Here is a 26349-nt window from a genome sequence, read left to right as displayed (position 1 = left end):
CTCTCTTTCTCTCTCTCTCTCATCACCACCTCCCCCTTCCCATCCCCCACCAGCTAAACACACCCACCGAACATCCCCCTTTAACCATTTCCTCGCCTTCCCCTCCCTCCCTCCCTCCCTCTCTCTCTCTCTCTCCTTCCTTCCTTCCTTCCCCCATCCCCTCCCCTCCGAAACCTCACAGGCGGACAGAGAGGGAGCAAAAAGGAGGAGGAGGAAGAAGAGGAAGCTTTCCCGGGACTTTATCCTTTGAGGGGTCGTTCATTTTATATATATATATATATATATTTATTTATTTATATATATATATAAAAAAAAAGAAAACGGTTTTGAATTTGGGAGATCTCCAAGATTCCGCCTTCGCCTCTCCTCCTTCCCCAGCCAGGACCGACCGACCGACCTCCATTTGCCTGACTGGCTTGAAGCAGCGAGGGAGGGAGGGAGACCGAGAGAGGAGAGGAGAGGAGGGGAGGGCAAAGCAAAGCAAAGCAGGATGAAGATGCTGCTATTGCTGCTGCCTCTTGCAGAGCCACATTTTCTGCATTTTTAACTCTTCCCTCATTCGACCCACCACTTTTATTGAATGGTGCATGTCGCTCTCTTGGATTTGAAAAGAGCCCAATTCTCTTGAGGGGTGGTGGGGTGGGGTGGGGTGGGGGGGGGGGTAGGTGGGGGGAAGGTTGGTGGGTGGCAATTTCCTTTTTATATTGTTTTCTTCCTCTCTTCCCTCCTTCCCCATCTCCCCATCCCCCCCCCCCCCCACCTCCACCTCCACCTCCACCTTCCCCCATTAAAATTAATCATCAGGATGTTGAAGAAAGTCCTGCGTGTTTCCAACCGTTCCTTCTTCGCCTTCATCTTCTTCTTCTCCCTGTCCACATCATGCCTGTACTTCATCTATGCGGCACCTGGAATAGGTAAGAAATGGAGCCCAGGCGTTTAAACCGTCAGTGCGAAGCGGTCCTGTTTGTAGTTCTGGAAAAGAGAGAGAGAGAGAGAAAAAAAAATACATATGGTCAGAGCTGAGTGAGGCAGAAGGCAATCGCGCCAGTGGTGGTTGACCCTGAGCTCTTGGCTGCATGCTTGTTAGGGTCTTTTGCTAACCGATTCCCCATTTTCACTGAGGGCCCTCGCAGTTGTGGGTTCTGTTGTCCGATTCGTATCACTGGGCATAAAACACATGACACAGGTATTGTAAAACAAAAACAGAATTACCTGGAAAAACTCAGCAGGTATTTGTAATGTTGCTAAGTGTTGTACTGTACTACATTTGATTTCATTTGTACCCGTCCAGCAGCCGTGAAGTGAAATGAGTCTGGTGCTCCGCTGAAAATGTGGTGATCCTTGATGGTTCTGGATCTGGAGCTGAGATCCCATGTAAATAGCTATTTATGAATTGGCCCAGCAGTGTTTGGCTCCGGCTTTTGCTGCTGTTTAGTTCTTATTAGTCTGTTGGGAGAAATGTCAAGTGGTGTTGTGCAATGAAGGACATGGTAAAGCATATTGAATTTATTGAAAGGTCATGCAAGACCAGTTTCTGTGTGGTGGCTGTTGTGTTTTCCTATAATTCCTAGCTGCACGCTATCTGCAGGGTTTGTGCTGCACTGAATGATTAGCATTCTCCAAGATGCTTCACAACAGCCAACAGTGCTTTCAGCTGGCATTGCAAACGGGGCTGATTCATTACAAAATGACATTTCTGAAATGTGCACAAATACTGCAGTATATAAACCTTTTGTGATCTAGAATTGTAGAATGGTTATAGCACAGAAGGAGGCCTTTTGACCCATGATAGTCATGTCAGTTCTCTGCAAGGGCAACTCGGCTAATTCCACTCCCCCGTAGCTCTGCAATTCTTTTCTCTTCACATAATTGGCCACTGCCCTTTTGAAAGCCACAATTGAAACTGCCTCCATCACACTCTTGGGCAGTGCTTTCCATGTGCTTTTTTAAAAAAAAAGTTTGTCCTCATATTGGCTGAAGAACCAAAGACCTGAAGAACCTTAAGTCAGTGTCCTGCATTTCTCGACTGCCTCCCTCCCTGTCCTTGCTGCTAATGGAAACAGTTTCTTCCTATCCTGTTCAGACCCTTCATGATTTTGAACACCTCTGTCAAACCTTCTCTCAAGAGAACAGCCCAAGCTCTCCAGTCTTCCCACATAACTGAAGTCCCACATCTGTGGAACCATCCTCGTAATTCTTTTTTGCACCCTATCCAAAATCTTCACAACCGTCCTAACGTGGTGCTCAGAATTAGATACAATACTCTAGCCGAGGCTGAACCAGTGGTTCACCATAGTTTCCTTGCTTTTGTACTCTGTGCCTCTATTGATGAAGCCCTGGATCCCATATGTCTCAACCACTTTCTCAACCTGTCCCGCCACTTTTAAGTGCACAAGTCATTGTATACCCTGGTCCTTCTGCTCCTGCACCCTGTTTAGAATTGTACCCTTTTTTTATAATGTCTCTCCTCATTCTTCCTATCAAAATAAATCACTTAGCACTTCTCTGCATTAAATTTCAAATGCCACATGTCTCCCCATTCCAACAGCCTATGTTCTCTTGAAGTATATCATGAAAAGAAATGGGTGCAGAAGTAGGCCATTTGGCATCTCGAACCTGCTCCCCTTCACAGTACACGATACTTCCAGGTTTCGTGTCATCTGCAAATTTTGAAATTGTGCCCTGCACACCAAAGTCTAAATCACTAATATATATCAGGAAGGGCATGGGTCCTAACACCGACCCCTGGCTGTCACGCCACTGTAAAGCTTCCTCCAACCCGAAAAGCAAACTTTCACCTCTACTTTCTTGTCATTCAGCCAATTTCTTATCCATTTTGCTATATTGTCCCTTCTATTCCATGAACCTGTTATATGGCATTTTATCAAATGTCTTTTGGAAGTCCATGTGCCCCACATCAACAGCATTGCCTTCATCAACCCTCTGTTACCTCATCAAAAAATTCAGGCAAGTTAGTTAAACACAATTTGTCCTTAACAAATCCATGCTAGCTTCCATTAATTAATATGCTTTTGTCTAAAGGATTATTAATTTAGTCCCATATTATAGTTTCTAATAGCTTTCCCATGACCGAGATTAAACTGACTGATCCCTAGTTGCTGGGCTTATCCTTACTGCCTTTTTATTTTGAACAAGGATATAACATTTGCAATTCTAGGCAGACACTTCAGTGCAATACTGAGGAAGTACTCGGATATTACATCTTTTGGATGAGGCATTACACTGTCTGCCCTCTTATGTTGATGTGGCATTACTAAGAAGAACAAGTGGACTTCTCCTCCCCAGTGTCCAGGCCAACATTTATCCCTCAACAATCATTAAAAACAGATTGGTCATTGCTGTTTGTGGAATCTTGCTGTGCATTAATTGGCTGTTGTGTTTTTCTACAACAATGACTACACTTCAAATGTACATCATTGGTTGTAAGATGCTTTGGGACATCCTGAACTTATGGAAGGTGCTGCATAAAAAGGATATAGAGGCAATGGGGAGGGTGCGGAGAAATTTTACAAGGTTGATACCAGGAATATGAGGATTTTATATCAGGAAGGGATTGACAAGTTGAGTCTGTTCTGTCTTGGGGGAGAAAAAGAAGGCTGAGTGGTGACCTAATAGAGGTCTTTAAAATGATGAAAGGTTTTGATATAGTGAATACAGCAAAACTAGAGACCATCAATATAAGATAATCATCAAGAAATCCATTTGGGAATTCAGAAGGAACTTCTTTACCCAGAAGGTGGTGAGAAAGTGGAACTCACTGTGACGGGAGCAGTTGAAGTAAATGAAATAGATATATTTTAAAGGAAATTTGGATGAGCATATGGGAGATGGGAAGAGAGGGTTACAATAGTTGATTTAGATGAGAAAAGATGGGAGGAAGCTTGAGTGGAGATGAACAAGTTGCACCAAATGGCCTGTTTTTGTGCAGTATATCCTACACAATCCTGTACAATAAGTGCAAGTTCTTTTCTTTGGTTTCTAGTTGTTGTAACAAACAAATATGTGGAAAATGGAGGAAAAAGTTGATTGTGCCAGTTTCCAACAGTTTCATTGTTTTAGATTATAATCAATAATTTAATTTCTTTGAAAGAGGCTATTAACCAAATTTCCAAAAAAGATAACTCCCTGACCCATCAAGTTAAACAAAACTGCTGATGTAGCAGTACATCTTACAGCTCAGTCGAGACTGGTTAGTTATATGCTTGTAGTTTCTAACAGTGTGTTCGCAGTTTAACTTAAATAACCTATGTATTCTGATCAGTGTTATTCATGTATCTTGTTAAACTAAGCCACTGCCATTTGAATTACTCATCCAGTTGAAATAAGTTCACCTCTGTGAAATTTTAATATTTTCAATGACTCATTTAGATATTTTGAAAGGTCTCGTCATGATTTCTATTTCAAGTGCTGACTGACTCATTGTGTTGGTCCAGCATTTTCTACTTTAATTTTAGGTTACGAGACTTCATTTTGCTTAAATTCTGGTGTGGCTGTCTTGAAATACAGCTCAGGAACTTGAATTTATGGCTGTTCTTCAAACTGCCACATTGTACATCAATGTTCTTTTGAAATTAAAGTATTCAAGATCACAGTGTTTCAAATATACCACACTAACAACTTGTACAAGCATACAAAATAATTTGTTTCTATTTAGATACTGCTGACTGTATCCCAGTACCTCCCTGATTCCTTTTGCTGGATACATTTGTTTCATTGCCAATAATCCCACTTTTTATGTTGCTTCTTCTCCACATTTACCAGGGGAGGCCCATGGAGCCTATACATGTTTTGCTGTTTTGAAGCTAGTTCTTTATTTTAAACTGCTGAAAGCTTATTATTTCTGGAATACGTTTTCAATAATTTGAGAGCTGTTAAAATCATATATATCCTTTGAAAATGTGGTTTCTGCATGTTCAGCCCAGAATGGGATGCATCCACAGATACTAAGAAGGGAAGTGAGAGTGGAAATTGTGGAGACACTGGCCATAATTTTTCAGTCTTCCTTAGGCTCAGGTATGGACCAAAAGGATTGCAGAATTGCAAACTTTACACCCTTGTTCAAAAAAGGGCGTAAAGATAAGCCCAATAATTAAAAGCCAGTCACTTTAACTTCAATGGTGGGGAAACTTCCGGAGACAATAACTCGGGATAAAAATAATAGACACATGGACAAATGTGGGTTAATTGAGGAAAGTCAGCATGGATTTCTTAAGGGTAAATCATGTTTAACTAACTTGCTGAGTTTTTTGAGGAGGTAGCAGAGAGGGTTGATGCGAATAGTATTGTTGCTGTGGTGTACAAAGGTGTTTGATATAGTGCCACAAATCAGACTTGTGAGCAAAGTTATAGCTCATGGAATAAAAGGAACGGTAGCAAGATGGATACAGAATTGGCTGAGACAAGAAACGAAAAAGTAGTGGCTAATGGATGTTTTTCCTGCTGGAGGAAGGTTTGTTGTGGGAGTTCTGCAGGGGTCAGTGTTGGGATCCTTGCTTTTGCTGACATATATTAATGACCTAGGCCTTGGCGTATGGGCTTCCATTTCAAAGTTTGCAGATGATAAACTTGTGAATTGTGAGAAGGATAGTGCAGAACTTCAAAAGGACATAGACAAGTTGGTGGAATGGGCAGACAGGTAGCAGATGAAGTTCAGTACAGAGAAGTGTGGGGTGAATCATTTTGTTAGGAAGAACATGGAGAGACAATGTAAAATAAAGGGTACAACTCTAAATGGGAAGGAGGAGCAGAGGGATCTGGGTACATATGTGCATAAATCATTGAAGGTGGCAGGACAGGTTGAGAGAGCAGTTAATAAAGCATACAGTATCCTAGGCTTTATTAACAGGGGTAAAGGGTACAAGAGCAAGGAGGTTATGTTGAATATGTATAAGTCAATATTTCGGCCACAGTTAGAGCATTATATCTAGTTCTGGATGCTGCACTTCAGGAAGGACATGAAGGCCTTACAGTGGGTGCAGAAAAGATTCATAAAAATGGTTCCAGCAAGGAGGAGCTTCAGTTATGAAGCTAGATTAGAGAAGTTAGGACTGTTTTCCAATGAGAAAAGAGGGTTGAGAGGAGATTTGAAAGAGGTATTCAAAATCATGAGGGGTCCGGACAGAATAGACAGAAAGAAACTGTTCTCACTCATGAATGATTCAATTGAAGCATTCAAAAGGGAATTAGACTATTATCTGAAAAGGAAGAATGTGCAGTGTTATTGGGACAAAGGCAGGGGAATGGTACTAGGTGAGTTGCTCATTCCGAGAGCTGGTACAGACACGATGGGCCGAATAGCTTCCTGCGCTGCAACCATTGTGTGAATTAACCCGTATTTTAATTATGAAAATTGGCAAACTCCCCTATTAACCCAGCTTGCCTCTGAATTTTATGGGTAAAGGAGACTTGTGATTTTAATTTTCCTTTCTGCAATATGTCCATCCAGCTGTGTTTTCAGTACTGATGTAATGTTTCTCGTCTACTGAAACCAGCTCCTATTCCAGTGTTATCTCGGAAAGTAAGAAAACCATCCTCTTCACGTTCTCCCCATTCCAACATAAACAGCTTCCTTCAGCATCCCACTTCCAAAATTCTGCCATCGTTACATTTTATATTAAGTATAAAGAGCACATGGATTTCTTCATTTCCAAAACTAATACAAGCAGCCACATGTTTCCCTTGCTCTACTGTCTGCTATCCCAGCTTTCTCCTCCAGATATTTTCTTGCGGCCCTCTCCACCCCCACACCCCACTCCGGCACTCACCACACTCCTTAAGATCCATTACCTTAACCTGAGGGGGGAGAAAGTGGCGGTGTGCTAATGTCATTGAACTAGTAATCCTGAGGCCCGGGTTGATGCCCTGGGGACTTGGGTTCAAATCCCACAGGAGCTGGTGGAATTGAAACCTGGTTTTGGTAATAGTGACCATGAAACTATCATCAATGAGAGTTCGTGAAAACCCATCTGATTCACTAATGTACTTTAGGGAAATCTGCCAGCTGCCTACATGTGATTCCAGACCAGCAGCACTGCAGACAAATATAGGTAATGTGGTTGACTCTTAACTGCCCTCTGAAATGGCCTAGCACACCACTCAGTTCAAGGGCAATTAGGGGTAGGCAATACATTCTGGCCTGACCAATGATGCCCACATCCCATAAAAGGATAAAGGAATCTCCACTCCCACCACCCACCCACACCCCACCCAGCCACTTCCAGAATCGGTTCCTATTTCTACCACTCCTTGGCCCAGTGTTTATCAATATCATTAAGAATTCACTGCCCTCTGACATTGTACCAAAAATGCTGGACATTTTGCAAGTCCATCCTTTACCTTTCCTCCAGCTTTTAACTCTCACTTCACCTCCAATGTGCGGTTCCAAGTTTCTGAAGTGTGTTATTTGCACTCAACTTCTTTCACTTCTTATGTTGGCAGTTGTCAATACCCTCAATCTGGCTTCTGTGCTATCACAACAGTTTCAATACTGCTGTAATTATTGGTGGCAATGATATATACTATGTGATTAGGATGGAATTGATCTTCTTTACCGCACCCCCCCCCCCCCCCCCCCCCCAGCCACCCCAGCTCTGCACATGGCCGGTCAATCCGTACGGTAGCAAATTTACTCACTGGAAACTCGCAGATACAACAGATATAATTTAATATAATCATCTACTTTAATCTCACTCTTTTGCTTGCTTCCTAGACATCCTTTTAATTTTCCTATTTTTCAAACAACTATATAATTCCTTTATCTTTACCAGATAATTTGGAAGTTTAATCATTCCCTCTGCAAAAACATTTCTAACATTCCCCTTTAATTTGTACCCTCTCATTTCTGTCATTGCTCAGCAGAAAAGATCTATCATAGTCCTTCATAACTTTGAAAATCTCTACGAGGTCACACCTGACTTCTCCGCTTTTTATTTTCTAGCTCACAAGGCTGACCTTCCTCTAAGACTCTCCCTTCACCTAGGCCTGAACATGCATCATCCTAATTTCTCTCCTATCTCCCCTTGTTCCCTCTCTGCACTCACCTTGTCAATGAAACCTATCTGCTGCTGCTTTGACTCTCTTCCCACTGAACAACTGACCACCCAACATCCCTTCCTGGCCCTTAATGGTTGTCTCTCTTCAGTTGTGTGTCTTTCTTTCAAATTTCCTGTCATCATCCATTCCTTAAAGAAACCAAACCTTGCCCCTTTGTCCTTGCAAACTACCACTCCTTCTCCAACCTCTTTTTTCTCCAAATTCCTTCAATGTCCGGCTGCCTTTCAAAACTATTCCTCCTCATCCTCCCTGACTTGTCACACCATCCTCTTTCGGAGTCTCCACCATTATCCAGCAGAGTAGGACTGCACTAGCCTGATTCCATTTCTATCTAATCATAGTCAGAAACCTGTTCTGGCTTCTCTTCTTGCTCCCTGGTTGTTAAATCTGGTGCCACCCAACAATCTATTCTTATTTCTCATCTACGTGGTGCTCCATGGCAAGATCATCCAAAAACACACTGGGTCCGGGGCAGAGGCAGATGGGGAATTTTGCGCTGCCAGCCTGCGTTCCAGTTTCCCAACTCCATCGCGTACCAGGTCATTTTTCCAGGAGTGGGATGTGGGTGATGTGACACGATTACGCTCCTTTAAACAGGAGGTAACCGGTTTTCCCAATTAATGGCCTGTTAATGGAACTGACCTCCAAGTTCCCGGAGGTAATAGGGGATGTTTTAGCTTCCTGGATGTAGCCTCCTGGTGAGTTGGGGTGGGCAGGGGGACACGGGGGCAGAACTCCAGGCAGGTTTAGAGGCCCTCTCTGCTTGCCTGGATGTAGCAGCAGCCCTCTGCAGAGGCACTTTGCCCCCACATCCATGGCTGCAAAAGCCATTTTTTAAATTTGAAATTGGAGAAATGGTACATCCATTTTGAAGCACCCTTTCCCTAACTTAACTGCCACTACAGTCTGCTTTCAAGCTGGAAGGCCTCTGGCCATCACTTAGCCACTCTGGAGAAAATAACATTCAGTGACTGTTACCCAAACAGTATGACACCCCCCTCACCCCCTCCTCTGAAGTCTGATGGCAGCTTTCAAAAGCCAACAGAGAAACCTTGACCACAGTGACTGTTCCCACATGTACATTGACAACATACAGCTTTATCTTATGTTGATGAGTTGGAGTCCGGACTCTGCACCAGAAGGAAGATGGTTACTATGCAGCCACACTCCTTAGTTTAAGTACTTCAGATTTGACCTGGGATTTGGGACAGGAGAGTATGATTACGAGCGAGGCCGGTATGTGGACCCAGAAGGTATCAGTGGAGGGGCCATGGCCATTGCAGTTGTCTAACTGATACAAGATTCTTGCAACTTGTATGGATAAGAGCAGGATGATAAGTGGAGGATGAGCAAACTGACCTCAGAACCATGGAACAGAGGGGCACAGAGGGAATAAAAAAGAATATAATAATAGGGACAGTATAGTTAAGGGGATGCATGTTGTTTTCTGCAGCTAGGAGCTTGAGTCCCGAAGGCAGTGTTGCTTGCCTGGTACCATGGTTGAGGACATCTCCTTGGGGCTGGAGTGGAAGGGGAGGAATCTAGTTGCCTTGGCCTACATAGGTAGGACTAAAAATTAGGTTTTGTTAAGGGAGTGTGAGCAGCTAGGGGATAAATTAAAAAGCAGTAGTCTCTGGATTGCCAACTAAGCCATGATCAGATTGAGGGCTCTGAAAAGAACAATGTGAACAAGTATCAGATCGCCCTTGTGAAGTTGGCGGGGGGGGCGTGGGGAGATAAAGGGATTGAAAATGGAATAGAAATGGGATAAAACAATGAATAAAAATATGTGGATAAAGAAGTAAAAATGAATTTTGAAAAAGGGGGTGAAGATAGAGGAGAGAGTTCATGGCCTGAAGTTGTTGAACTCAATATTAAGTCTGGAAGGCTGTAAAGTGCCTAATCGGAAGATGAGGCACTGTTCCTCCAGTTTGCATTGGGCTTCACTGGAACATTGCGGCAGGCCAAGGATGGAAATATGGGCATGAGAGAGGGATGGTGTCTTGAAACAGCAAGCATCAGGAAGGTCTGGGTCATGCTTGTGGACAGACCGAAGGTGTTCCGCAAAATGGTCACCCAGTCTGCGTTTAGCCCCTCCAATGGAGAGGGGACTGCATTGGGAGCAGCAAATGCAGTAGACTAAATTGAAGGAGGTGCAACTGAGGTGCTGCTTCACCTGAAAGGAGTGTTTGGGCCCTTGGACAGGGAGGAGGTAAAGGAGCAGGTGTTGCATCTTCTGTGATTGCATGGCAAGTTGCCATGGGAAGGGGATGAGATGTTGGGGGTGATGAGGAGTGAACCAGGGTGTCCCAGAGGGAACGGTCCCTCTGAAATGCTGACGAGGTGGTGGGGTCAGGAGGTGCTTGGCGGTGCTATCATACTGGAGTTGGCGAAAATAGCGGAGGATGACCATTTGAATGCAGAGGCTGGTGGGGTTAAAAAAAAAGTGAGGACAGGGGAGACCCTATCATGGTTCTGGGAGGGAGAGGAAGGTGTGAGGGTGGAGACATGGCTGAGGGCCCTTTCAACTACACTGGGTGGGAAACCTCAGTTAAGGAAGAAGGAAGACATGTCAGAAGCGTCGTTTTGGAAAGTGGCATCATTGGAACAGATGCGACAGGCAAAGGAACTGAGAGAATGTGATGGAGTCCTTACAGGAAGCAGGGTGTGAGGAGCTGTAGTCAAGGTAGCTGGGAGTCGATGGGTTTGTAATGCATATCGGTGGACAGTCTGTCACCAGAAATGGAGACACAGAGGTCAAGGAAGGGGAGGGAAGTGTCGGAGATGGTCCATGTGAAGGTGATAGAAGGGTGGAAATTGGAAATTTCATTACTTTTCTACTTCTCTGTAGCTTTGAAGAAGGGTCATACGACCTTGAAACATCAACTCTGTTTCTCTCTCCACAGATGCTGTCAGACCTGCTGAATTTGTCCAGCATTTTCTGTTTTTTCACTGGGGAAGAGGTGATGGTTGAGTTGGACTTTGACAGGATAATTTGGGCAAATTGTAGTTTATGGAGGATCAAAGGACAGCAAATTGTGCATTAGAGTAACCAAGATAGAAGGTAATACAGCAGTAACAACAACTTGCGTTTCTTTAAGTAACATTTTAACTTATAGTCAGAAAGCATCCAAAGGTGCTTTAGAGGCATAATTGGACAAATATGGTCACTGAGTCAAGGAAACAGATGTTGGGTGTCCATAATTTGAAGTTGATTGGTTTTAAGGCAGATTTTAAGAGGTGAAGCAGACTGACGAGCTGGTGGGGTTTAGAGTGGCAATTTCAGAATTTCAGAGCATGGGGCCTAGATGGCAGAAAGTGCAGACACCAATGGTGAAGACAAGGGAGGGTCATGCACAAGAGGCCAGATTCAGAGAATTGGAGAGTTCTTGTGATGGGCAGGGGGTAAAGGGGTGGTGAGGGGTTGGGACCGCTAATCTGTTGTGCTGGAGGAGGGTGAAGGGATAAGGGAAAGGGACAGGATTTTAATATGATCTTAGACTTTTTTTGGGGGGACTGGGAGCCAATGTAGATAAGCAAGAATAGGAATAATGAATGAGTAAGATTTAGCGCCAGGATAGAATAACCTGAAGTTTACCAGAGTAGGACAATGTGAAGCTGACCAGACTAGCAATTGGGAATCAAAATGGCAAAAACATGAATCTTCTGTGTATGAGATTCAGAATCAAGAAGCGAAACTAGGCATCACTTTGGAGGTGGGTGTAAGTGGTCTTGTGATGGATGCGATATGGATTTTAAAACCCAGCTCAGGGTCCATGAGTATTTATTATTTTTGCTAATTCATTCATGGAATTTGGGCATTGCTGGCTAGGCCAGTATTTATTGCCCATCCTTAATTGCCCTTGAGAAGGTGGTGATGAGCTGTCTTGAACCGTTGCGTCCCTGTGGTGCATGAACAACCACAATGCTGTCGGGGAGGGAGTTCCAGAATTTTGACCCAGCGACAGTGAAGTAACTGTCATATATTTCCAAGTCAGGATGGTGAGTGGCTTGGAGGGAAATTTCCATGTGGCTTTGTTACCATGGGTCTGCTGTCCTTTCCCTTCTAGATGGTTGTGGTTGTGGGTTTGGAAGGTGCTGTCTAAGGAGGCTTGGTGAGTTGTTGCAGTGCATCTTGTAGATGATGCACACTACTGCTACTGTGCATATGGAGGGAATGAATGTTTGTGGATGGGGTGCCAATCAGGTAGACTGCTTTGTCCTGTCACTCTTGAGTGTTGTTGGAGCTGCACTCATCCAGGCATTCCATCACACTCCTAACCTGTGCCTTGTAGATAGTGGACAGGCTTTGAGGTGTCAAGAGGTGAGTTATTCGCTGCATGATTCCTAGCCTGTGACCTGCTCTTGTAGCCACAGTATTTATATGGCTAGTCCAATTCAGTTTCTGGTAAATGGTAACCCCCAGGATGTTGACAGTGGGGGATTCAGTGATGGTGATATAATTGAATATCAAGGAGCGATGGTTAAATTCTCTCTTGTTGGCGATGGTCATTGCCTGGCACTTGTGTGGCATGATTGTTACTTGCCACTTGTCAGCCAAAGCCTGGTCTTGCTGCATTTCAACATGGACTGAGGAGAGCTGGGAGCTTTACTGTTTGAAGCAACGAGAGGAGAGATGGGAGCTTATGCTTTTGCCAAAACTTTTTCAGTCTCCAGGAACTGATTCTTGCTTTGTTACAGGAGAAGAAACTGGTTGATTGGTGAGTATCTGGTAAGTGATAAAGGCTTATTCTATTCCTGAGGCTCAAAATAGTATATTTTGAGCGGGAGGTGAGCTGGAGAGGATAAAAGGCGCAGATTGAGAGGCCTACCTGCAGTGAGACTGGCGGCGGAGTGATGTCACGAACCACAACGTGATGTCACCGCTGAGAATGCAGTTGGTGAGTATTTCTAATCTTTAAAAGTAAGGTCTTTAGTTTGTGTTTAGGTCTCTAGTCTTTTTTTCTGTTTCTTAGAAATAACTTGTTAAGTATGAGATCGATACTGATTTAAAAAGAATATTAATTATAATAAAGGTAAAGAGTGGGGGACCCTTCAAGTGTAAACAGCAGGGATACTAGAGTAATTAATTAATTAAGCAAAATACAATAGTGGTGGCAGGATGGGTGATGTGTTGCTGCTGCAGCATGTGGGAGCTGCTGGACACCAAGGTGATCCAGAGCAAACACATCTGTAGTAAGTGTTTGCAGCTCAAGAAACTTCGGATCCAAGTTAAGGAGCTGGAGTCTGAGCTGCAGACATTGCGCCACATCAGGGAGGGGGTAGTTACCTGGACACTTTGCTCCAGGAGGTGGTCACACCCCACAGATTCACATTTGGTCTGTGATCAGGGATAGAAAGGTGGGACTGTAGATGAGGCAGGTATGGGAACTTGGGGGTAGTGTTCGAGGAGCCTAGGCCCCTAATTGTCCAACAGTTACGAGATTCTTGCAAGCTGTGTGTACAAGAGCGGGGACTGCAGGGAGGATGAGGGAACTGCAGGGAGAGTGAGCCATTCAAATGGGGGGTGGAAATAGGAATGTAGTAGTGGTAGGGGACAGTATAATTAGGGGGAATAGTTACTGTTCACTGCAGCGAGTCCCAAAGGCTATGTTGCCTGCCCAGTGCCTGGGTTAAGGACACCTTCTCAGGGCTGGAGCGGAACTTGGACTGGGAGGGGAGGCACCCAGTTGTCGTCACCCATGTTGGTACCAACAATGCTGAAAGGAGGTTCTGCTAAAAGAATTTGAACAGTTAGGATCTAAGTTAAAAAGTAGAACCTCCCAAGGTAATTACCTCAGGCTTACTACCTGAGCCACAGGAAAACAGGCATAGGATGACAGGAAGATATAATTCCCATTATGTGATTGGAATTTATTGTAAAATAGGGGTGTGTGTGTGTATATGCGCATGTCTTAATTGGATTAAAGACAGCTTGTCTGAAGGCTTTGATATAAACATTGGGGAAGTTTAGAGTGTAAGATGTAAAAGAGTATTTGCATCTTTAAATAAACCAGACTAGATTGTTTTCGAAGGAGGGGTGAAATGCGTCACCTAGCCAGGTGAAGTTTAGAAGTTTATTTTTCTCAAAGATTACTCGTAAAGCTTAGTACTATGAAAGATTTTTATTTTCAGAAATATAAAGTCCAAAGACATAGTGAAACAATGGGAATTTGCATTCATAGGGGAAAATATGTATAAAGGAGTGAAGGCTGTGTGTAAGGGTAGGCATTTTTAAGATATAACATATGTGAAAAGCCTTCAGCATCGATGCCTCAAGCTGCTGTTTTCAAAGAATTGAAATTAATTTGACTAGTTAAGGGTATTGTGTCTCACTTTGCCTACGTCTTAAAATCTGTGTCTTACTGTTGCCTTAATGAAAGTGTAACTGGGAGTTAACTTCTAAATCCTCTAATGAATCTATCATAGTAATTTGTAGATCTCTATATGTGTTTAAAATTTCTCTTATTAATAAATGCTTAATCTAACTTTGTAAAAACCTGTAAGACTTGGTGGTCCTGTTGACACTGAATTCAAGACACATCTTGAAATTTATACAAAATGCACAAGAAGCTGTGGCAGTTGTTTCAAGTTTCCCTTTGGGATTTGAACAGCTCCGCATTTACCATCAGCAGTGCCATAGCATAGGGTATATAAAGTGAAGGAGTTAAATGCGTATTTCAAAGATTGTGGGAGGAATGGGTTCCAGTTCATGGGGCACTGGCATCAGTGTAGGGGTAGAAGGGAACTGTTCTGGTGGGACATGCTTCACTTGAACCGTGCTGGGACCAGCATCCTGGTGAATCAAATAACTAGGGCTGTAGAGGGAGCTTTTTACTAAATAGAGGTTTTGGGGGGATGGGGTGTTGGGGGAGGTTTCTGGAGTGAAGATACATAGGCTTACAAAGCAAAACGATATGGCAGCATTGCAGGGCAGCGATTTGGGTAATTACACCCAGAGTGTGACAGGCAGGAACAGAGTGTACAAACATTAAAAAAAAGCAGCAAATAGGGTCAAGGGGGGAAAAAATGATAAAAAGGGAAAATTAATGGCACTTTACTTAAATGCAAATAGTACTCAGCACAAAATAAATGAATTAATGGCACAAACAGTGGTTATTGGGTGTGATCTTATAGCCATTATGGAGACATGGTTACAAAGAGATCAAAGCTGGGAACTAAATATTCAGGGGTATGTGAATTTTTGAAAGGACAGGCAGGCAGGAAGGAAAGGGTGGTGGGGTATCTTTGTTAGTACAAGATGGAATAAGTACGATAGCAGAAATGACCTTGGATCGGAAGATGTAGAATCCATGTGAGTGGAGGTAAGAAATAACAAGGGGAGGAAGACGCTGGTGAGGGTAGTCTATAGGCCCCCTAACGGTAACTATACTGTAGGACAGAGAATAAATCAGGAGATGATGAGGGCATGTAAAAAAGGCAGTACATTAATCATGGGTGACTTAATCATCTTATAGTTTGGGGAAATCAAAATGGCAGAGGTAGCCACGAGCAGGAATTCATAGTGTATCCTGGACAGTTTCCTAGAACAATATGTTGTGCATCCAACCAGGGATCCGGCTATTTTGGTTCTGGTAATGTGTAATGATGCAGTTTTAATGATCTCAGAGGGAAAGATCCCCTAGGAAACAGTTGACCATAACATGGTAGAATTTAGCATTCGGTTTGAGAGTGAGAAACTCAGGCAGAAACAACTGTGCTAAACTTTAAATGAGGGTAATTACAAAGGAATGAGGGCAGAGTTGGCTGGATTGGACTGGGAAAGGAGTTTAGCAGATAAGATGGTTGATGAACAATGGCAGACGTTTAAGAAAATAGTTCATGACTCAGGACAAAGATATATCCCAGTGAGGAAGGAGGATTCAAGGAAGGGCGTAAACCAACCATGGTTAACCGAGGAAGTTATGGATAGTATCACATTGAAAGAAAAAACATGCAATGTGACAAAGATTAGTGGTAAGCCAGAGTTTTGGGAAGGTTTTAAAAACCAACAAAAGATGAGCAAAAAATAATAGAGGGAGAAAATAAAATTTGAGGATAAACTGGCAAGTAATATAAAATTGGACAGTATGAGCTTCTTTAAATATATAAAAAGAAAGAGAGAGGTCAAGGTGAACATAGGTTCCTTAGAGACTGAGGCTGGGGGAAATAATAATGGGGAAGCAAGAAATGGCAGAGGAGTTGAATAAATAGTTTGCATCAGTCTTCATGGCAGAAGGCACTAATAGCATTCCAAAAGTACTAAATAATCAAGGGGCAAAAGGTAAGGAGGAAATAAATACAATAACTATCACTAGAGAAAAAGTACTAGAGAAACAAATGGGCTCTAAAGACCGATAAGTCCCGTGGATCTGATGGGTTGCATCCTCTGATATAGAAGGAAGTAGCTACAGAGATAGTGGATGCATTGGTAGTAATCTTCCAAGAATCCTTAGATTCTGAAAAAGTCCAAGAGGATTGGAAAACTGTTAACGTTAAACCCTTATTCAAACATGAAGCGAGAGGTAAAACAGTAACTTTATGCCAGTTAGCTTAACATCTGTCATTGGGAAAATGTTAGAGACTATTATAAAGGATGTAATAGCAGAGCATTTAGAAATTCATAATATAATCAAGCTGAGTCAGCATGGCTTCATGAAGGGGAAATCATGCCTGACAAATTTATTAGAATTCTTTGAGGAGGTAACAAACAGAATAGATAAAGAGGAACCAGTAGATGTAATATATTTGTATTTCCAAAAGGTGTTTGATAAGGTACTGCACATAAGGCTACTTAATAAGATGAGCCCATGGTGTTGGGGGTAATATATTAGTATGGATAGAGGATTGGTTAACTAATAGAAGACAGAGAGTTGGGACAAGGGGGGCATTTTCAGGATGGCAAACTGTAACTAGTGGAATGCCACAGGGATCAGTCCTGGGGCTACAATTATGTACAATGTATATTAGTGACTTGGATGAGGGAAGTAATGTACTCTTGCCAAGTTTGCGGTTGACACAAATAGGTGGGAAGGCAAGTGGTGAGGATGATAAAGAGTCCATAGTGGGGGAAAGACAGGTTAAGTGAGTGAGCAAAAACTTGGTAATTGGAATATAATGTGAGGTTATGCACTTTGGCAGGAAGAATAGAAGAGCTGAATATTATTTAAATGGAGAAAGACTGCAGAAAGCTGCGGCACAATTGGTGGTCTTCGTGCATGAATCACAAAGCTAGCATACAAGTTGAACAGGTAATAAGGAAGACAAGTGGAATGTTGGCCTTTATTTCAATGGGAATGGAGTATAAATATAGGCAAATCTTGCTAAAACTATACAAGGCACTTGTTAGACCGCATCTAGAATACTGCAAACAGTTTTGCTCCCCCTATCCGAGGAAAGATACACTGGCGTTGGAGGCAGTTCAGAGAATGTTCACTAGGTTGAACCCGGGTATGGAGGGATTTTATGAGGACAGGTTGAGTGGGTTGGGCCTGTACTCTTTAGAGTTTAGAAGAATGAGAGATGACTTTATTGAAACATATAAGTTTCTTAGGGGTCTTGACAGGGTAGATGCTGAGAGGTTGTTTTCCTGTGTGGGAGAGTCTTGGACCTGAGGGCATAATCTCAGAGTAAAGGAGATGAGGAGGAATTTCTTCTCGGAGGTTAGCCAATCAGTGGAATTCTTTACCGCAGAGGACTGTAGAGGCTGGGTCATTAAGTATATTCAAGGCTGAGATAGAGAAATTTTTAATCAGGGAATCAAGGGTTATGGGGAAAAGGCAGGAAAGTGGAGCTGAGGGTTGTCAGATCAGCCTTGTCCTCATTGAATGGCGGAGTAGACTTGATGGGCCAAATGGCCTACTTCGGGTCCCACATCTCATGGTCTTATGGACTGCTTCAGTCATTGCGAACAGTGCTAAACATTGTACAATCATCAGTGAACCTCCCCACTTCTGACCTTATGGAAGGAAGGTCATTGATGAAGAGGCTGAAGATTGTTGGGCCCAGGACACTTTTCTGAGAACCACTGCAGTGATGTCCTGGAACTGAGATAATTGACCTCCAACAGCCACAACAATCTTCCTTTGTGCTACGTATGACTCCAACCAGTGGAGAGCTTTCCCCCTGATTCCCATTGACTCCTGTTTTGATAGGGCTGCTTGATGCCACGCTCTGTCAAATGCTGCTTTGATGTCAAGAGCAGTCACTCTCAACCCACCTGTTAAGATTGCAATCTGTTTCTTCCAGCTTCAGTAAGACAGCAGTATGCAGCCAGTGCCAAGGGACCTATGTTTTGTGGTAGGGGACTAGGATGATAACGAGGATAATACTGAACTGGGAGAAGATGTGACTCATCTAAGACGCAATGTCAGATGAGTGTTTTGATAATACAGAAGCAATGGAGGGGTTAAGACAAATGCTGGATGATGTCCTCTAGGGAAGGAAATCTACCATCCTTCCATGGTCTGGCGTACATGTGACTCCAGACCCATAGCAATGTGGTTGAGTCTTGAATGCCTTCTGAAATGTCCGACCAAGCCACTCGGGTGTATCAAACTGCTACAAAGTCTCAAAAGAGGAATGAAACCAGAAGGATCATCCGGCACCGACCTAGGCACCGGAAACAACAGCAAACTCAGCCCTGTCAACTCTTCAAAGCCCTCCTTACTAACATCTGGGGGTTAGTGCCAAAATTGCGAGAGCTGTCTCACAGACTAGTCAACCAACAGCCTGGCATAGTCGTCCTCACAGAATCATATCTTACAGATAATGTCACAGGCACTGCCATCACCACCCTGCATATGTCCTGTCCCACCGGCAGGATAGACCCAGCAAAGGTGGCGGCACAGTGGTATACACTCGGGAGGGAGCTGCCCTGGGAGCCCTCAACATTGACTCCTGATCTCATCAGGTCACACATGGGCAAGGAAATCTCCTACTGATTACCATGTACCTCTCTCCCTCAGCTGATGAATCAGTGCTACTCCATGTCAAACACCACTTGGAGGAAGCACGGAAGGTATCAAAGGCACAGACTATACTCTGGGTGGGGGACTTCAATGTCCATCACCAAGAGTGAGTTGGTAGCACAACTACTGAATGAGCTGGCTGAGTCCTAAAGGATCTGCGGCAAGTGGTGAGGGTATCAACGAGAGGGAAAAACATGCTTGACCCCATCCTCAGCAACCTGCCTGCCACAGATGCATCTGTCATGACCATATCGGTAGGAGTGACTACCGCACAGTCATTGTGGAGATGAAGTCCCGCCTTCACATCGAGGATACCCTCCATCATGTTGTGTGGCACTAGATTTCGAACAGATCGAGCAACTCAAGACTGGCACCCATGAGACGCTGTGGGCTATCAGCAGCAGCGGAATTGTACTCGAACACAATCTGCAACTTGTAATCATGGCCTGGCATATTCCCCACTCTGCCATTAGCACCAGGCCAGGGAATCAACCCTGGTGCATAAGCAGCAAGTGATGGGCAGAGCTAAATGATCCCACAACCAATTGATCAGATCTAAGCTCTGCAGTCCTGCCACATCCAGTCGTGAATCGAGGGGGCGGCTCCACAAATATCCCCATCCTCATTGATGGGGAGCCCAGCACATCAATGCAAAAGGTAAGGCTGAAGCATTTGCTACAATCTTCAGCCAGAGTGGATGATTCATCTCAGCCTCCTCCAGAGGCCCCCAGCATCACAAATACCAATTCAATTTACTCCACATGATATCAAGAAACTGCTGAAGGCACAGAGTAGTGCAAAGGCTATGGGCCCTGACAATATTCCGGTATTGGTACTGAAGACTTATGCTCCAGAACTTGCTCCGTCCCTATCCAAGCTGTTCCAGTACAGCTACAACACTGGCATCTGCCTGGCTGGAGGCAATAGAATCAGGGGGAAAGCTCTCCCCTGGTTAGTCACACATAGCGCAAAGGAAGATGGTTTTGTTTCTTGGAGGTCTGTCATCTCAGCCCCAGGACATCACTGCAGGAGTGTCCTCGGCCTAGCCATCTTCAGCTGCTTCATCAATGACTCTCCTTCCATCATAAGGTCAGAAGTGGGGATACTGGCTGTTGATTGCACAACGTTCACCATTTGTGACTCCTCAGATACAGTAGAAATGCAGCGAGACCTGGACAATGTCCAGGTTTGGGCCACAAAGTGGCAGGTAACATTCGTGCCACATAAGTGCCAAGCAATGACCATCTCCAAGAAGAGAGAGTTTAACCATCACCCCTTGTCATTCAATGGCATTACCATCACTCAACCCCCAGGATGTTGATAGTGGGGGATTACCATTGACCAGAAACTGAACGGGACTAGCCATATAAATACTGTGGCTACAAGAGCATGTCGGAGGCTAGGAATACTGTGACGGGTAACGCGCCTCCTAACTTCCCAAAGTCTGTCCAACATCAACAAGGCACAATTCAGGAGTGTGATGGAATACTCCCCACTTGCCTGGATGAGTGCAGCTGGCACAACACTCAAGAAGTTTGACACCATCCAGGACAAAGCAGCTCACTTGATTGGCTATACATCCACGAACATCCGCTCCCTCCACCACCGACGCACAATAGCTGCAGTGTGTACCATCTTCAAGATGTACTGCAGGAATTCACCAAGGCTCCTTAGACAGCACCTTCCCAACCCATGACCATTGCCATCTAGAAGGAAAAGGGCCAGCAGATAGATGAGAAAGCCAGGACCTGGAAGTTCCCCTCCAAGTCACTCATCATCATGACTTGGAAATATATCGCCGTTCCTTCACTGTCATTGGGTCAAAATACTGCAACTCCTCCCCTAGCAGCACCTTTTTTTTCTTATGTATTCATGGGATGTGGGCAGCACTGATTGCCCATGCCCAATTGCCCTTGTTCAGAGGGCATTTAAGAGTCAACCACATTGCGGTGGGTCTGGAGTCACATGTCGGCTAGACCAGTAAGGTCGGCAGATTTCCTCCCCTAATGGACATTAGTGAACCAGATGGGTTTTTGTGACAATTAGCAATGGTTTCAGGGCCATCATTAGACTTTTAATTCTAGATTTTTATTGGATTTAAATTCCACCATCTGCCATGGTGGGATTTGAACCCAAGTCCCCAGAGCATTACCCCTGGGTTTCTGGATTACCAGTCCAGTGACAATACCACTACGGCACTGCTTCCCCGCACGCGGAATCTCACATTCTGCCTCTTGCCAATGTGTGGTATGTAAATACGAATTAGGAGAGATCTAAAGATAGATTCTTTAGGGACCCTAGAGGAGGTGATATATTGGCGATGTGAGATATAAGCATTTCTGGAAATGCTTTGCCTATATATAAATTTGTTAAATGGAAACATGCAATCACCTGGAACTAACAAAGGAGAGAAATATTAGAGATGGATGTGGTCCCCATCTGTGTTTAATATTGGGGAGGTGACGAGGAGTGATAAAATGTATCTGAAGGTGTTGGAGTTATAAGATTTTCTTGAGCTTTTTTTCATGGTGTTTATTTTAAACATTAAAAATTATGTATTTGATTAATTTCAAGCACTTTTATACTTAGGATTTTTACAAATGAAGATGACATTTGTTATTTCAACAGATTTGTTAATCTCATACAATTTTATAGCTAATAGACCAATATAGATCATTGTATTTGTGACTCCCATTCTTGTCTATTTTAATTTTTTCAGAATTTATCTATTTCCCTTTAAAAACTTACAGGAACTGCATAATTGCTCTGGACAGAGTGCAGAGGAGAATTACAAGAATGTTGCCAGGGCTTGAAAATTGCAGTTATGAGGAGGGATTGGATAGACTAGGGTTGTTTTTCTTAGAACCGAGGAGGCTAAAGGGTGACCTAATTGAGGTGTATAAAATTGAGGGGCCTAGATAGGGAGACAGGAAAGATTTGTTTCCCCTAGCGGAGGGGTCGATTACCAGGGAGCATTAATTTAAGGTGATTGGTAGAACGATTAGAGGGGACGTGAGAAAAAACTTTTTCACCCAGAGGGTGATGGGCATCTGGGATTCACTGCCTAAGTTGGTGGTTGAGGTTGGAATGCTCCACTCATTTAAAAGGTACCTGGATCTGTATCTGAAGTGCTGTAACTTGCAAGACTATGGACCAAGTGCTAGAAAGTGGGATTAAAATTAGTTTGTTTTTTCTCTTTTTGGCCGTCGCAGACATGATGGCCTGAATGGCCTCTTTCGGCACTGTAACCTTTCTATGGCTCTACATGGATTCCTTAGTCACCACCATACTTGTAGGATATTCCATGTCCTGGTAGCCCTCTAAAATAAATAATTCCAGCCTCACCCTTGTTTTTTTGTTCATAAATTTATGCTCTCATTACTGATTCAATAGCTTCTTATCATTTTGAGCTCTGTATAAAAGTTCTCTCCAAACCTTGTTCCTGCTTCTCTAGATCTCTGCTAATAACAAAATCATCTTATCTCTACTAATATCTTAGTACCACTTCTAGTTTTAGATTCACTATGTCAAGTGTGGCCTAAACAGTGATTTCTGTAGGTTAACTATTAAGCCTTTCAATTTTGTACTTAATACCCCTATTTGTAAAACTCGTGTTTTTTTTTAAACAGCTTTATCAACTTATCCGTCCAATTTTAGAAAAACTTGTTTATCCAAACCCCTAAGTCACCATTCTGTAATCCAAAGATTAACAACCCTGAGTAAAAATTCTTCCTCGTCTCCATCTTATATGGGAGACCCTTTATCTTGAAATTGTGCCCCTAGTTCTAGATTTCCCCTGAGGGGAAACATCATCTCAACACCTACCTCGTCAAGCCCCCTCAGAATCTACTGTTTCAATAAGGTTACCCCTCATTCTTCTAAACTCCAATGAGTACAGAGCCAACCTGCTCAACCTTTCCTCAGAAGACGACCCAGGAATCAGCCTAGTGAACCTTCCCTGAACTGCCTCCAACGCAAGTATGTTCCCCCTTAAGTAAGGTGACCAATACTGTACACAGAATTTTAGGTGTGGTCTCATCAATGCCCTGTACAGTTCTAACATGACTTCCTTAATTTTATGCTCCATTCTCCTTGCAATGATTTCATTTGCCGCCTTAATTACTTGCTGTACCTACATGCTAACTTTGTGATTCATGTACAAGAGCACCCAGATCCCTCTACCATGGCATTTTGCTGCGTGTCTCTGTTTAAATAATATCCTGCTTTTCTATGCTTCCCACCAAAGTGGACGACCTTACATTTTCCCACAGTATACTCCATCTGCCAAATTTTTGCCCAATCACTTATCTATATTCCTTTGCAGACTGTGTCCTCCTCCTCAACTTGCTTCCTTACCTATCTTTGTATCGTCTGAATTTTGATATTGTGCCTTCTATATCCAAGCTCACAAGATGATTAATGACATGGGAAGACATTCATCCCCTATTTTGCATGAATACAATCCTAATAGTTAACCAGGTGTGATTTATTTTTCTGTTTGATCAGAGAACCTGAATCTTGGCAAATAAAAGCAAAAAATACAGATGCTGAAAGTCTGAAATAAAAACCACAAGTGCTGGAAAAACTCAGCAGGCCTGGCAACATCTGTGGAGAGAGTGATAATATTTCCAGTCCAATATGACTCTTCTTTGGAACCCACTTTGGGGGGAAAAAATGGTCAATGGAGTCAAGAATGATAAAATGTAAAAGTTACTAGAGTTCTGTTGAGATTAGCACCAGTGATCACTGGACTATTTGTTCCTGATGATACAAACTAATTATGTTTCTGTTTAATGAACCAGGTCACATTCAATGTAACAGAGCTGTCATCTTGACCATTAGGAGGCACATTGTTGCAATGTAATATATCCTGTGGGAGCTCGCTCTTTCCTCATATGCATTGACATAGAAATCTACCTGCAGCTTCATTTTTTTCATTATTGCTGACTTCTACTTGAAGTTGAGAAGGGACACAAGAAATTAATATTTCAGTGTAAGTTCAGTGAAGAATAACTTATTCCTCTGGGTCATTCAGTATGGGCACAGTATGCAATTAGACTGTTTGGAGATGGTGTGGGTGGTAGAAAGGGCCTTGGGTGAATAATCTATGGACTAGCCTTTTAAAGCTAGCCGAAAACTGTCTGTCTTACTGTTGGCTAGGCTTAAAAGGCGGCACTCATGAGTCCATATTCCTGTGGGAGTTAATGCCTTCAGGAATGGTGGAGAGAAACTAAAAGAGCCAGTGTTTAACTTTGATCAAGGCCAGATTACCATTATAGTGTTTAATGCTTTCCACCTGAGTCTACAAAAACAAATTTTATAAATTGTCAACTATCAAACATCTGACAGAATCCATTTAAGGGGTAATTAATGTGAGAACATTTGCTTTGGAGGAGGGCATTCCGTGCAGTTGATCCTGTCTGTAAACTGAGCTTGGTGGAAACATTCAGTTTACAAATTGTATTGTAAATAATAAATGAGTGTAAAACTTAACATGATAAACACTGACCCAAACCTTGCACTAAACACACTTATAACATCCCTTACTGCAGCAGAGTTAAGGCTGATGTCTTTTGACCTAATTGTGCAATTTTTCTACTTAATATGCACTTAATGTTGACATGACTGGCTATGAATTTCTGGCCTTCCAGTGAATCTGAATAAAGCTACTTGAAATGCGATTAATGGAAATTTTTTTGATGAAGAAGTTAGAAGTCTGATAACTTATGAGAGAATCTCAAAGTTATGGGCCAACTTAAGGATGACCATTCTTTGGGCTTATTTTGAGGGCTGTAGGCAATTGAGTTGGGTCCCAGTCATACTTCAGAAGTTGTACAGCACAGTTAGGTGAAGTAAACCTCCTCGATGTGATGCTATACATTCAGACCTAACAAAGACCCAATTACAATATTCTGCATCAAATGCTTGGGAAGTTTGCTTCATTGCAACCTCCTTTCCACAAGATGGGAGATTGGTAGTGTAAATGCTGGTGTGTATTCTGAGTTGGATGATGTAAGGCAGTTTAGCGAGCCAGTTTTGGGCATCATTCACTCTTGGACATAAACTGAGTGATAAATCTAAATGATTTCTACAGGAGTAGTCAGTGGAGTATTAAGAATTCTTCTGCTGCCTGAAGTAGAAATATTATTTTTAGTTTATAGATCGCAATGTTCTTGAATTTATTTGGGGCTTGTGGGGAGGATTTGAATCTCCCAAGATTTCAGGGGGCACTATTAAGATTACATTAAATGTCTTAAAGATGTAATTTAATTTTGTGTCATAAGTCATTCACAAACCAAAGAAACACAGCTAAGTGAATTAAATTTTTGCTGGAAATCAAGGATTGAAATACCCTCAATTCTGTTGCATTTTTTGCTGTTATAGTGATATGTTTAGTAAGCCAGAAGTTGTCTATAGAAATAAAGGGTCAGTTATTACTAATACCCTTCAGTGTTGTCTGTGAAAGTGGAAGTGGTGACAAGAAACAGTTTAGATACCAAAAGCCCTATCCTGAAGTTTGAGGAGGCATAGAATCATGTGCTAAAACCTCACATGTGAATTTGCTCCAAGGAATACTTTAGGAGAGTGAATAATAGAAAAGAAGATGGCAGCCAGGGTGGATGAAGAAAATTTAATTGCACATCATGACCTGTTAAACTGATTTGAATATAAAACTCACAACTGCAACACTGCTGTATTCTGTGAATCAATAACTAGGCTAAAGAAGGAGCTTTGAGCAGTAGCTTGTCGAGCAGGAGCTAGCAATTAACTGGAAACCACTGACATTCACATAACAGTTGAGCCAAAAAGGACTAGCCACACAGGAAGTTAAATGAGTCAGCTTCCAAAAAAATAAGAAAGTTGCATTCCAGGGAAAATTTCTAACAGGTGTCAAATGAAGAATAGCTGAATAATAAGTGTAGAGAGTCAGAAGCATTAATTGGAACTCAAACTAAGTTCCAGTGCTGTAAGGAAGGAAAAGTTTTCAGATAGAAAAAGGTGTGTGATGTCACACACAAGTAGGGAAAACAAGAGAACCTAGTTAGAACACAAAGCAAGTTGAAACCAAGAAGTGGAAAAGCAGCGTCTTCAAGTAAGCGCGGTTAATCAACAATATAAGAGCATAATCAGGAACTGATGGCTTGGGTCTCAGAAGATAGCTGCCTTAAGGAAATTTTAAGTGATATAGAAGAAAGAAGCAAGAAAGCCCAAGCAAAGGTTAAGGAGTTAAAAAGCTCTAACGCATACAAGGGAGTCAGCAACATGGCAAAGTAGCAACTTCAGTAAGAAACCTCTGGGACAGCAA

General features: G+C 42.8%; 1 protein-coding gene across 2 annotated transcripts in view; it reads left to right on the top strand.

The window, feature by feature from the left end:
• Window positions 1–757: 757 nt before the first annotated feature.
• b4galt6 (UDP-Gal:betaGlcNAc beta 1,4- galactosyltransferase, polypeptide 6) overlaps window positions 758–26349 on the top strand; it is a 74481-nt gene continuing 48889 nt past the window's right edge. Inside the window, exon 1 of one of the 2 annotated variants that reach the window (XM_041190561.1) lies at window positions 758–914. In XM_041190561.1, coding sequence (XP_041046495.1) covers window positions 806–914 — 109 coding nt within the window. In that variant the 5' untranslated portion in view covers window positions 758–805. Of the gene's footprint in view, window positions 915–1123; window positions 1187–26349 lie in introns of those variants that run through there. The other variant, XM_041190563.1, reaches the window with a different exon arrangement.

The sequence above is a fragment of the Carcharodon carcharias genome, chromosome 6 (assembly GCF_017639515.1).
Source record: "Carcharodon carcharias isolate sCarCar2 chromosome 6, sCarCar2.pri, whole genome shotgun sequence".
Taxonomy (NCBI): domain Eukaryota; kingdom Metazoa; phylum Chordata; class Chondrichthyes; order Lamniformes; family Lamnidae; genus Carcharodon; species Carcharodon carcharias.
Note: the sequence above shows the minus strand (reverse complement) of the source record. Positions and strands in the feature narration are given on the sequence as shown.